Below are 14,514 nucleotides of genomic sequence, written 5' to 3' on the forward strand. Positions count from 1 at the left end.
TATTTTTGAAGCTATTGTGAATGGAATTGTTTTCCTGATTTCTTTATCAGCAAAGTGGTGTATAGAAAAGTGATTAATTTTTGCATTATAATTTTATATCCTGCTACTTTGCTAAATTTTCTTATCAGATCTAAAAGTCTTTTGGGGAGTTTTTAGGGTCTTATAAGTACAGGATCATATAATCTGTAGCGATATTTGCCTTTTTGCTTTCCTATTTGTATTCCCCTTCCTTTCCTTTCTTCTCTTACCTAATTGCTCTACCTAATGCAGTACTATATTGAAAAGAAGGCGAAAGTGGACATACTTCTTTTGTTGATGGTTTTAGAAGAAATGCTTTTAGTTTTTCCCATTCAGTATGATATTGGTTTGGGTTTGTTATGTGCAGACTTTATTGTACTAAGCTATGGTCCTTCTGTACCTAATTTCTTCAGGGCTTTTATTATGATTGGGTGCTGAATTTTGTTGAAGGCTTTTTCTACATATATTGAGATGAATATGTGATTTTTATCCTTGACTCTACTTATGTGTTGAATTACATTTATTGACTCACATATACTGAATCATCTTTGCATTCCTGGAATGAAAATAACTTGATCATGGTATACAGTTATCTTAATGTATGTCAATTATGGTTACTAATATTTTATTGAGGATATTTGCATCTGTTTATCAAGGATATTGGTATATAGTTTTATTTCCTTGATGTGTTCTTATCTAGTTTTGGTATCAGGGTGATGCTGGATTTATAGAATGAGTTTGGAAGTGTTATCCCCCTTTTCACTTCATGTATAAATTTGAGGAGCATTGGAATTAGTTCTTCTTTAATGTTCTGAGCACAGTGGTGCACAAATATAATCCCAGTGACTTGAGAGGGCAAGGCAGGAGGATCTCAAATTCTAGGCCAGCCTCCACAACTCAAAAACTTTCAAAAAAAAAAAACAAAGGCAAAAAATGGTGTATTAGAATTCAGCTGAGAATCCATATGGTTCCAGGCTTTTCTTTGTTGGAAGGCTATTTATTATTGGCTCAATCTCTTTGTTTTTGGTCTGTTTAGGTTTTCTATAATCTCTTAGTTGAATTTGGGTAGGTTGTTTGCATTTAGAAATTTTCCATTTCTTCAAGATTTATTTTTCTATGAGGTCGTTGATATCTCCTTTTTCAACCCCAATTGTATTAGTTTGGGTCTTCTCTCTCTTTTGGATACTTTGCTTAAGGGTTTATCACTCTTGTTTATCTTTTAAAAGAATGAACTCATTAGATTTCTACAAAACAAACAAACAAACAAAAAGAATGAACTCTTTGTTACATCGATTCTTTATATTATTTGTTAAACTTCTCTATTTAATTTGATTTTGATCTTAATTATTTTCTTCTTTCTATTAGTTTTGGAATTAATTTTTTTTTGTTTTCTGGAATCTTGTAATGCATCATTATGTTGTTTATTTGGGATCTTTCTGATTTTTTTTATGTAGGCACTCATTGCTATAACCTTTCATCTTACAACTACCTTCTTAATGTCCCTCTTTCTTCTCATTTGTTCTAAGAAGTTTTAAATTTCTCCTTTTTTGTGGCCAATTCATCATTCAAAACATTTTGTTCAATCTCCATGTATTTATGTAGTTTCTGCAGTTTTTCTTATTATTGATTTTTAATTTTTTTTTCCATTATGATCTGGTAAGGTGCAAGGAGTTACATATTTTTTTTATTTGCCAAGACTGCTTTGTGATCTAAAATACGGTCTATTTTGGAGAAGTTTCCATAAGACACTGAGAACAAAGTTAATCCAGCTGTTGTTGAATGAAATATTCTATAGCTCTCTGTGAAGTTTGTTTGATTTATAGTATTTTTTTTAAGTCTGAAGTGTCTTTGCTAATTTTATGTCTGGATGACCTATCCATTGATGAGAAGTATGTTGAAATCACCTAGTATTATTGTACACCAAGTAGTATTAGTTTTATGTAAATAGGTGCACTGATATTTGGGGCATAAATATTTTTGTCTACTTTTTGAATTGTTCCTTTACCAGTATGTAATAATCTTCTTTGTCTCTTCTGATTAGTTTTGACTTGGTATCTGCTTTGTTAGTTATAGAAGTAGCTATTCCTGCTTACTTTTGGGCTCTATTTGCATGGGTTATCATTTTTCTATCCTTTAATTTTTGATATCTGTGGATATCTTTGATTGAGAAGTGTATCCTGTGCAGACAATATATATTTTGGGCTTGGTTATTAATACAATGTCAGTCTATGTCTTTTAATTGGAAATTTGAGATCATTTACATTTGGTGTTTTTATAGAGAGGTTTATTATTTCCTGCCATTTTGATGAATTTCTAGTGTTTAACTTAAAATTTCTCCCCTGACTTCTGTGTTCCATTTTTCAAAACTGTATTCTTCAATCGCCACGTTTATATAGTTTCTATAGTGTTTCTCAGAGTCAAGAACAGATAATTCAAGAAGAAAAAGCGATGAAACTGTATAAACATGAGAAAGAAGAAGAAAAGAATAATTCCAATTAATGTTTTAAAACATTAAAATAAACACCTAAATTGAGATTAAGGAATGCAATAACAAATATGGGGAACCTATCCAATCAATACAAAAGAATATATATGTAATAAAAAATTGACATTAGACAGTTCTAAGTTATTACCTGATGAACTATTTGAGATGGGGAGACTTCTTTTTGGACCTTAATTTTGGATGAAATGAGTGGAATTTCATCCAGGTTCACCCAACCTGGTGCATGTGCAACACTCACCATCATTGGGGGATGCTGGGGATGGGAGGGAAGCTGGACTTCTGTAGTGCAAGAATTAAAATCAAGAATCAATAAATTTGATGGACTCAAACTAAAAAGTTTCTTCTCACCAAAAGAAACAATCTGTGAGGTGAACAGAAAGCCTACATCCTGGGAGCAAATTTTTACCCCTCACACATCAGATAGAGCACTAATCTCTAGGGTATATAAAGAACTCAAAAAGCTAAGCACCAAAAAAACCAAATAACCCAATAAATAAATGGGCCAAGGACATGAACAGACACTTCTCAGAAGAGGATATGCAATCAATCAACAAATACATGAAAAAAAAATTTCTAGCAATTAGAGAAATGCAAATCAAAACTACTCTGATATCATCTCATTCCAGTCAGAATGACAGCTATTATGAAGACAAACAACAATAAGTGTTGGCAAGGATATGGGGGAAAAGGTACAATCATACATTGCTGGTGTCTGCAAATTGGTGGAGCCAATATGGAAAGCAGTATGGAGATTCCTTGGAAATCTGGGAATGGAACCACCATTTGATCCAGCTATCCCTGTCCTCGGACTATACCCAAAGGACTTAAAAACAGCATACTACAGGGACACAGCCACATCAATATTTATAGCAGCACAATTTATAATAGCTAAACTGTGGAGCCAACCTAGATGCCCTTCAGTAGATGAATGGATAAAAAATGTGGCATATATACACAATGGAATATTACTCCGCAATAAAAGAGAACAAAATCATGGCATTTGCAGGTAAATGGATGGAGTTAGAGAAGATAATGCTAAGTGAAGTTACCCACACCCAAAAAACCAAATGCTGAATGTTTTCTCTGATATATGGAGACTGATTCATAGTGGGGTAGGGAGAGGGAGCATGGGAGCAACAGACGAACTCTAGATAGGACAGAGGGTTGGAGGGGAAAGGAGGGGGCATGGGATTATAAATGATGGTGGAATGTGATGATCATTACTATCCAAAGTACATGTATGAAGACACAAATTGGTGTGAATATACTTTGTATAGAACCAGAGATATGAAAAATTGTGCTCTATATGTGTAATAAGAATTGTAATGCATTCTGCTGTCTAATATAAATATAAATAAAAATAAATAAATAAATAATTTAAAAAATTCTTTACTGTTTTCCATTTCTGTTTTGAGAATTTTCAAGTCTCTCCAAATCTCTGACTGTCCAATATTGTGTCTTAGTGCATTCCCTCTGTTACCCATTTCTTTGATCAATTGTTTTCTTACTACTCATTTCTGGACTGTGAAGCAGTTTAGATTTGCTGCCTAGTTCCATACTGCTTTCTTCCTGTCATCTTTACAACAAGATGTTTTGAAACATGAATACACTGTGGGATGGCTAAATCAAGCTAATTAACATATGTAATTACTTCACATACTTGTGTGTGTGTGTGTGTGTGTGTGTGTTTTGAGAGCCTTAAAATCTACTTGTAGCAATTTTCAAGTATACATACATTGTATTAACTATAGTCACCATGATATTCAACAGCTCTCTAACTTATTCTTTCTAACTGAAATTTTGTGTTCTTTGGTTAACATTTCCCCAATTATTCTGTACCACTCATCCTCAGTTTCTGGTAACCACCTTTCTACTCTTTGCTTCTATTAAGTTTGGCTTTTAGATTTCATATGTAAGTGAGGTAATACAATATTTGTCTGTCTGTGCCTGGCTCATTTTACTTAACATAATGCCCTTTGTGTTATCCATGTCATTACAAATATTATGTCTTTCTTTCTTAAGGCTGATTAGTATTCCAATTTATACTACCTGTTTTCAATACTTATTATAATACCATAATAATTAAGATGAATGGTATTGAAGTAAGAATACTCACAAAGAGAAAAGAAACAAAGTAGAGACAAGCAATAGGTTTATATATATGTGGGCAAATCATTTTTGATATGGTGACTTAATGTGGAAAACATAGTGTTTTTGACAAATGTTGCTGAATCAACTATTTGTGTGACAAGAAATTACCTCAAATTATTCATAAAAATTAATTTAAAATTGATTATAAATCTGATCATAAAAATTAAAATTATAATAGTTCTCATAGAAAATAGAGAAAATCTTTGCAACCTTGTGTAAGCAAAAATTTCTTAGATACTAAATAAAAAATGTGAACAGAAAATTATTAAATATACTTAATATAACTTGAAAAACTTCTTCAAAAGACAAAATAAAAAGTTAAGCCACAGACTATGAGAAAATACTCAGAAAACATTTGTCTGACAAATATCATCATATATAAAGATCTCTGATAACCAAATTGTAAGAAAACAATCAACTCAATAAAAATAGTCAAAAAATTTGAATAGGACACTTTACTAGAGAAGACAGAAATCAGCCATATGCACATGAAAACATGCTCAATACTATTAGTCATTAAAGAAATGCACATTAAATTCACTGCCGCAGCCTGGCTGGGCACAAAATCATGAGCCACTCAAGCAGGAACAAACTTTATTTCCAAAACTCCCGCGAATGCCACGCATACGGCCTTCTCCCGGGACACACTACACCAACACGAAATCCCTCCTCCGGAATTCCCTCCTACCGCACTTCCCCAACCAATGGGAACTCTCCAGGAGTCCCGTGAGAGCTCCAAAATGGCAGGCAGAGGGGGACAGCAGGGGTCTAAACTCCAATTGAATGCACATATTAACATAATCATTATCACCTCAATGGCTTGCTGGCATTACCTTTCAGCCAAAAATGCCATGTGTCATTCCTACTTGGCTATGGCTCTCAGCAATTCACAATGGGTTACCACTACACAAACATTAGAATCGCTAAAATTAAAAAGACTTGACAATACCATGTGTTGATGAAATGGGAAATCTCATTTGGCTGATGAAAATTAAAAATGATACAGACACTTTGCAAAACTTAATAGTTTCGTTTCCAATTAAGTTAAATATATACTTACCAAACAATGTAGTAGTCCAATTTCTAGACATATAGCAAGAGAAATAACATATCAACACAAACATTTCTAAGTGAATGTTCATAGTAGCTTTATTTTTAATAGCCCAAACTAGAAACAATCCAAAACTATATCAACTGGTGAATAAAAATTATGATATATCCATGCCAAGGAATGCTCTTCAACAATAAAAAGGAATAAATATGTAGAAAACGAAGGAGCCAGTTACAAAATATTAAATACTATGAAATTGTTGAATAGATAAAACTATTCTCTAGTATAGGAAAGAGACTGTTGGTGGCCTGGGACCAGTTATTAAGTTCTGATTGGAAAGGAGCCTGAGGAATTTGAAGGGTATGGCAGTATTCTATATCTTGATGGTAGTGGTTGTTACACAGGGACAAATATTTTTCTACATGCATCACACTTCACACTTAAAATAGGTACAGTTTATTTCCTATCAACTAAACACCAGTAGAGTAGATATTTAAAATCTAACAAAAATAGCAATATAATTAGAAGTGTAATCTGGACAATTATCCTTAAGAAGAGATCAATTACGGTAAAGTATTCCAAGAATTATGCATTAATAGATTGCTTAGAAAACCTCCATTTATATACTTTTCATTTACTTTATAATGTAAAATACCAGAATATAACAGAAGACAAATTTACAAGAAATAATTGCTTTTATAAGTGTCAGTCATGTTCATTACTAGTAAGAACAAATAACTAGATTATTTATTCTATCACCTACCTTTCTGAGAATAAGACAAAAAGCCAGCAAATTTATCTCCAAGATTTATTCAGAAAAGTACCTATAAGCCACTTAATAAGGTAGGTACAGATTCAACCCAATCTCTTGGTATCTTTAGGTTAAAATAAGGATAAATAATTCTAACTCTAAGTTATAAAATGTTGGCCTCAGCAGAGATTTGGGTTATCTAATGAATTTTAGTTCTTGAAAAATTCAAGCCTATTTGACCATCTTTCATTTGGGAAAAAAATAAATAGATTTTCTTTCTCAAAATATTCATGATATGTTGTAGTTCTGTTCCACTAAACAAGTACAACTAATTGCAAAAGGTGAAATATTTTTAGTAAAAGAATGAATTTCATAATTATTCATTCATTTTCACCTTGCCAAATTTATTCTAAATTTCTTCCCTCAGTTCCTAATTAAATATTTCCTTCTTTAGGTTTATATGGTAAATGTAGTAATCTATTTGCTGCACAATACTCAATGAATTAGCTAAATCAGTTTGCATCATTTGAGCAACATAGGCCAACATATTTTTTTTCCTATCAGTATGACTTTAACTCAAATGAAAGAATATTCTGATTCAAATGGCTAAGGGAAAAGCAACCAAGAAATTCAGAAGTAGGGCATCTTCAAGTACAGTGATAGGATTCTAGCTGTGTTCTCTGAATTTTGCATTTTTCATATATTGGTAAAAGATTGCTACTCCACAGCTGGACCATCTCTTTCATATGAATGAAGAAGCTTTTCCCAGAAGCCCCTAATGGTGTCTCATTGACCAAACTGGATTATGTATCCATCCCCAAGCCATTCACTAACAAGATAACTGTAATCTTCCTTGAGTCAAAAGCAGGAAGGATAAGCCCTTAAAAAAAATCAGTACTGTATAACAGGAATGAGGTATAGCATATCTGGTAGACAACCAGCAATATTGATATAAATATGAAAAGGTTTTCTTATTTTATTTCCTAAAAGTAATTTAAGGTCAGTGTTCTGGTACTAAAAATATTAGATCTTTTTGAAAAAAAAAGTCTTCTGAAATTATGCATTGTTTAATTTTAGGATAATCTTGTAAAATTGTTCATACATTTTATTATTTTACTAGAATCAAAGTAGGACATTAATTATGAAATGAGATCATATATTAGAAATAATACGTATTGACCTTTGTTTTTTCATTAACATAAAATATTTTTATGACTATTGACATCTACCAGTACTTGGATTTACCGGTGAGCAAAGCTGTTTTCATTTTAGTTGTGGGACAGTGGTAAAATGATTACATTACTAAACATGGAATAGGTGGCCTAGGAAAGCCTACTGAGAAAAGATAAACAGGACTTACGTGGGAACACGTGGGGGATAGTGAAGCTAGAGAAACATTTCAAACAGAGAACACAGCAAACAGAAAGGCTCCATGGCAAGAGTGGATAGGATGAATTCCAGGGATTGAGAGGTTGATAAATGAAGGAAAGAGTGGCTTTGTAAGAAAGGTCACAGATTTTTTTCTGCCTTTTTCTCTGAGAGCACTGAGAAATCCTGTAATGAGTTTTACTTAGGAGTGTTATGGAGTGTAACCAGATTTATAATTTTGAATAGGTGACTTTAGTGCTTGGTGGAGAACAAGTTGAATGGGCAAGAACAGAGGTAGGGAGACTATTAGCTTACTGTAGGAGTTCTACCTATAGGTGGTAATGGCTTGGAACAGGATATAGTAGTGGAGATTGAGAAAAGTATATGGATTGGTAAGATTTTTAGAAGACAAAGTAAGCAGGCTCTGACAATGAAGTGTTAAGGGTATTAATGACAATTTTGAAGTTTCTGGTTTGTTCATTTTGATGAAGAGAGGTTCCTTTTCCTAAGACACAGAATGCTAGAAGAGTAGCCAGGAGGAGATGAAACAGGAACTGAATATTGTACCTATTCACATTGAAGTATCTTTAATCTGTTGAAGTGGAAATATTGGGTATGTATTACATAACCAGGAGTTAGAAGAACCCCTGGGAGTGTATATATCCATTTGGGAGTTGTCAGTACATAGAGGGAAGATGAAACATTGGGGCTCGGTTTAGATTACCTTAAGAGAGAAAGTAGAGCGAAGAAGAAAAAGGTCTAGAACTTGAGCAATTCTAGTCCTGGAGGGCATGTACCTATGAACAGGACAGAAAAAAACCAAGAGAAGGATTAGTGGATTCTTTTATCTCAGAATTCAAGGGAAATGATTTAAAGAAATAGAAAATGTTCATTTGAGCATTTGCTCAAAGTTCAAAAGAATTGAGAATTAAGAAAATATCCTTGGATTGATCAACCTGATACTCATTGGTAATCTTGTTAGATTATTTCAGAAAAGTGATGGCAAGAAAGCCAGACTTGAATGTTCTGAGAAAGAATGGGAAGAAAGGAAATGGAAACAGTGTGCATGAACAACTCTTTAAAGACATTTCACTGTGAAGGGGAAGAGTAGCTCGAGGGAGATGTGATGTGATGGAGGGATTTAATTTTTATATAGGAAAGACTTGATTATGTTTGAGAGTCAGTTGGAAAAATCTAGTTAAGGAGTGTTTGAAAATACTTGAGAGAGAAGAAATGATAGATAATTTATACTACTTTAAAACCAGGGTAAACATAATTTAAAGTACTGTAGAATATTGACATTAGATAGGAGTGAGAAACCCCTTGTAATATAACTAGAGATAAAAGAGAGGATGGATGCATAAGTAGGTAGGCTTGTAGCCTTGATAACGGGATGATGAAGCTTCAATTTTCTCTTGTTCATACTCTTTGCTGCTGAAAGTGAAAAAGGAATTAAGGAAGGTAGAGATATCAGATTGAAGATGGTTTGGAAATGCTCATTTCAGAAAGTGGTAGAGAATTATAACAGAGGGCCAGGGTTGTGGCTCAGTGGTAGAGCACTTGCCTATTATGTTTGAGGCACTGGGTTCAATCCTTAGCATCACATAAAAATAGAAACAAAATAAAAGTATTGTGTCCATCAATTTAAAAATAAGAAAAAAAAAAGAAATGTAACAGAAGTGACTAGGGAGGTTAATGATGAATAAAATTAATGCTCATGTCTTCAGTTATGTGATTTTCTCAAGCAGTAGCAAGTTTCTCATAGGGACTGAAAGGTGCACAGGGAATGGAAGGAAAAGTTCACCCAGAGTTAGGGTTTTGTAAGCTACGTGCAACAAAAGTTACCCATAAAATGAGAAAGAATGAATAGAGTGAGCTTAGATGGTATGCTTGAACAAGTTCCTAGAAAGAATTTAAAAGCTAAAGAAAGTACCTTAAAATCTAATTTGAATATAAATATTCTCTCTGTAAAGTAAATGGAAAATATACAAATATAGAAAATATGGAAAGTATCAAGAATAATATAAAGTTTTTTAGTGTTCTAAAGTTTTACTATTTATTGAATGGTAATCTGTATTTTAATATTTTTTGCATGATTCCTTCCTTCTCTATTTTTTCTTTCTTATTAATACTTGTGTATTTTGAAGTAGAATTATCTGACAATTTTAATCACATTTTTAAACTTCATACATTAGAAGCATTTTATAAATCATTGGAATTTATTTTACAATATAATTTTAATAGCTTTATAGTATAGAAAGAACTATAAATGTATATTCAATTTAACCAGAGATTACTGTAATACATTATTTATTGATTTTTTTTCCTGTATAGGTTTTAGATACTTGCACAATGAGAATGAATCTAGACTCACCCGCAAGATATCTTTATGATATATATGGCAGAAAAATTGAAGATTTTTCCAAAGGTAAGATTTTAGTAAACTATATGATAATATTTTGAAAGGTATTTATACAATTTTGGTTTTACTTTAAACAATTAAAAGGAAAACAGATATAATAAAACTGTTTGACATGGACAAATATAGTATTCTTATATATGGGGAACTAAGACTTTAAGAACCTTTTATCTTGGCACAAATTTGAATTTAAAAAAAAAAGTTCATTAGAATTTTAACCTTACTAAGTCACAACTAAGAAAACAAAATAATTGTTACATTTTCATAATATGACAGCCAAATTATATGGGATACAGCTTTCTAAAGAGAAGTTGTACTATAATATGCTTATATTAAGATTTTTAAAATGTTTTGGTCAACTTTCTAGAGGTTGTTTAAAGGTTATGTAATGTGCTTTAAAACACTTTCATTGTATGTCTTTGTCAGGAGGTGACATTTACTTATGGTATCTCTAAAGAAACTGATTTTGTTCCCTAAAACCAAAAATACCATGAATTCCACATTTGTGAGTTTATATGTGCTATTAGGATAGTCCCATAACTTCACCTAAACTTTAAATCCATGCCTGAGGAGGGTTGAAATATTAAATAACACGTCTTCAACTGTAAGATTAGGTCCAGTCAGCTATACTGATTTGGGGATGTGCCAGTATCACATACCTTCATTTGTTTCCAGTTTTTTCTCTTGTGCTATATAAAAGTAAGGCTATGCCCTTGATTTGTCACCCTTAATTAATACTTATTGAATGATAACTGTGACATTTTGATACTTATTGTTTATAACTTCCATTTTTTGGAGTAAAGGATTATGTATGTGTGTGTGTGTGCACTTAGAAAGTAGATATATTTTTAGTTATTTAAAAATGTTTTATTAGTGCATTATAGATAAATGTAATGTTGAGGTTCATTTTGATAGAATCATGAATGCAGGGAATATGATTTTGTTCAATTTCAGTCCCCAGTACTTCCTTTTCTGCTCTCCTCCTCCTGTTCCCCTTCCTCTAGCCTGCTGGTCTTCCTTCTATTTATTTATTATTTTTTAAATTAATGCTTTGTAGATATAAATAAAAGGTGAAATTCATAGTGCTATATTAATATATGTACATCTTTTCTTATATTATATATCATAATTAGTTTCATTTTATTAAAAATTTTTATCTGAAGATGTTAGATAAAGTTATGTACCTGTAATACATATGTAGCACAAGGAATCCTTCCTTATGTTCATTTTTTTGGAGTGGTAAGAATATTACCAAAATTGATTTTTTAATTCCTTTATGTTTCTTCTTCCATCATTCTGGCTAACTTTTTTGTAAGATTAATAATATTTACTCCTATACTTACATTGATAAAAAATAACCAATACATTTTCTTAAAACCCTGTCTGGTTTTAAATTATTTCCAGAATACCTGGAATTTAAAAATTGTATTTGAATAAACTGCTAGAATTTAACTATATAATCTTGGTTAAGATTAAAGATTTATATTTATAAAGCTGGCTTTCCCCCTTCTAAATGGTATCACAGAATTACTTATCAAAACAGAAAAGCACCAGTTCTGAGGCATGATACTTCATAGGTGCCAGAGGCATTCAGATTCATGTCTCATGCTTCACATATCCCAGAAGTGTGCTATTATCACATTTTAATGCATGCCTTGCCCTGTGTTTTTGCATACTTATAAAAGCTTATGCCAGTTGAAATTAGCCTATGCAGTTACTAACACGTGGAAGTATTACAAGTTCACTGGACTTAAAATACTTAAAGAAGCTAATCCTATTGGAGGAACTTCCAGTCTGTACCACGCTCGTCACTTAATATTAGGTTTTAAATTTCTTTTTTTTGTTTGTTATTATGATTTTTTTCAACAAATTATTGGAGTCTGTAAACTTTTATGGTCTTCTGAACTTAACTTAGGAAAGGTAAAATGTTAGATGAGTTATCTTTTAAATTAATTAATTAAATAAATAAATACCGATACTTTTTTTGATTTAATATATAACTTGGGTTTTTTGCTTGCCTCATATCAGAACTGAAAAAAAGTCATTTAATAATGTCTAACGTTAAGGTCAAACCAATTATTTTAAATCTGTGAGCACAAATTAGAAGTATAATTGTACTAAGAACTAAAAGCAACAGATATAAAAAATAAAAGTAAATTTTTTTCTTCTGTTCCTTCTTTTTGGGAATTAGGTACACTTACAATTTTTCCTCCTATGCTATGAGAAATGAGCACATTTTTTCCTCAATATTAAATTTCTTTTACTTTTTCAAGTCTAGTAAAACCTTAAAATAATCCACAGGATTTGCAAATTGCTTATGTATTTAGATTTCCAAACCCTACATGATTTTAGCAAAGCAATTTATATTGTAACATGTGAGAAAGTTCTTTTGTCATGATTCCTGTATAGATCTGTCCTTTCAAGTACAGAAAGGAATCAGCTATTGTGTAGATATCAGATTCCTATAGCCAACATGCTAGTACATAATGTGTGTGCTAATAATGTATCCTCAAAGTCACACCCCCACCACCCCCACCAAATAACAGAGGTATGGGAGAAATGGGGCTGGGAAGACTATTCAAATTCTATGCACCTTTAAAACCAGAACAGTAACTAAAAGAATAATTATTAACTTAAGAGATAATGTAAACAGCCTGGGCAGGCATCTCAGAATGCTGCTTCAGAGGAAATTAGTGCTGCACAAAAACAGTGCAGAGTGAGACAATACAGATGAAAGTTAAATGGAGGTTGGGACCAGTGGGGCTTCTTTGAAGAAAGGCACAGAAGGAAGTGAAACTCCCACAGATAGTCATGTAAGGCCAGGGGTGGATCTCTCTGAGCTGGGAACTCCAGTGCAGCCATCAAGCTAAAAAATAAAAATATACTGCTACTCTTTTTAGCTTTGTTTGCTTAGGAAAAAAAAAAAACATATATTTGCCAAACTTCCATATCATTCCCCTGTTTACTAATCATACAAAGCTATTTGATGTTATAGAAGATTTTAATAGTGGCAAAACTAATGTAGAGAGTGTTGCATTTTTGTAGTTGTTGTTTAATAACACTCCTATTCTTCCTAATATTTCCCAACTTGATCTCTTAATTTCCTTGGCTATTTTACTGGGGAGAACCAGTTGAGTCACTCTTACTCTTGGGGTCTCTTAGGACCCTTATGAGTCTTCCATTCCAATAATCCTGCTCTTTTGTGGATCCTTCTAGATCATAGAAGGTAGTGTAAAGTTTACCCCAGTGATTCTGAAATGAGTTAGAATGGTACATGAATTAAATCAGCTCCAAGGCCATTATTTGTTGCCCTGAATGTTCACTTTCCATTTAATTTTCCACTCCAAATTATGTCTAACAACTCTATCTAAAAATAGCTATAAGTTTTCTGATAAGTTCTTTAGAGATTCTGCAATAAAATGAAATTACGGGAGTAGCATGTTTCATTTATAACATTCAAAGAAAATAGTGATAACCTGAATTTAAATGTTAACTCATGCCCATTATCAACTTTTGTAGAGAAATTAAAATTCAAAGGTTAAAATCCCAAGGAAATTAAAATCTGAAGTATTTAAGTATTTACACAGTATTTATAAAGTATTTATACAGAAGTAAATCCAATATCCCATAATCTTACCTTTATGAGTTAAAATCTAATAAAAGTTCAAACACCTCAAGTTAAAGTGCAAAGAATTTGAAGTCCTTCTTAATGTTTATTTTTCTCAGTGTCAGCCAGATGGCTTCTGGATGCTTGATTTGAGCTGGAATTCCTCCAGCTGTGGCTGTCTGGGCTCCTGGAGTGGGTGTCATCTCACAGGACCTCAAAAGTTGAATTAGGTCTACACAACTTTTTCATGGGCCTTATGTCCAAACAAATAAACAATTATTGCAACATCAACACCACTCACAGAACATTCAGACAGAAGTGAATAGAAGCAAATGTGGCCATTTCACACAAAATAATGACCTTACGTTTGGCAAAATCCAGACCCAAATAACATAGCACAAACTATGAGAAGGAGGGTAGAAAAGAGAAAACATACTTCTTGTCAGTATTTCCAAGATGTCATCCAGTCTGTGCTGTTGATCAAAGTCTGTGACCTCTGGCATAACTTGTTGGAAGGAAATCTCTAATGCATTAATTACGGCAGCATGTATTTACAATATCTTGAGGCAAAAATTGACCAGTTCACATTATCTTGTTTCAAAGAGGCTGCATTAAATGTTGGCTAAGTGCTCTGATTTTGGAATCA

At 32.4% G+C, this 14,514-nt stretch overlaps 1 protein-coding gene across 1 annotated transcript in view; it reads left to right on the forward strand.

Moving 5' to 3' along the window:
• Dcdc1 (doublecortin domain containing 1) overlaps positions 1 to 14,514 on the forward strand; it is a 451,021-nt gene that overhangs the window by 46,426 nt on the left and 390,081 nt on the right. The window contains 1 exon segment of the mRNA XM_027936717.2: positions 10,177 to 10,270. Coding sequence (XP_027792518.2) covers positions 10,177 to 10,270 — 94 coding nt within the window.

The sequence above is a fragment of the Marmota flaviventris genome, chromosome 9 (genome assembly GCF_047511675.1).
Source record: "Marmota flaviventris isolate mMarFla1 chromosome 9, mMarFla1.hap1, whole genome shotgun sequence".
NCBI lineage: Eukaryota > Metazoa > Chordata > Mammalia > Rodentia > Sciuridae > Marmota > Marmota flaviventris.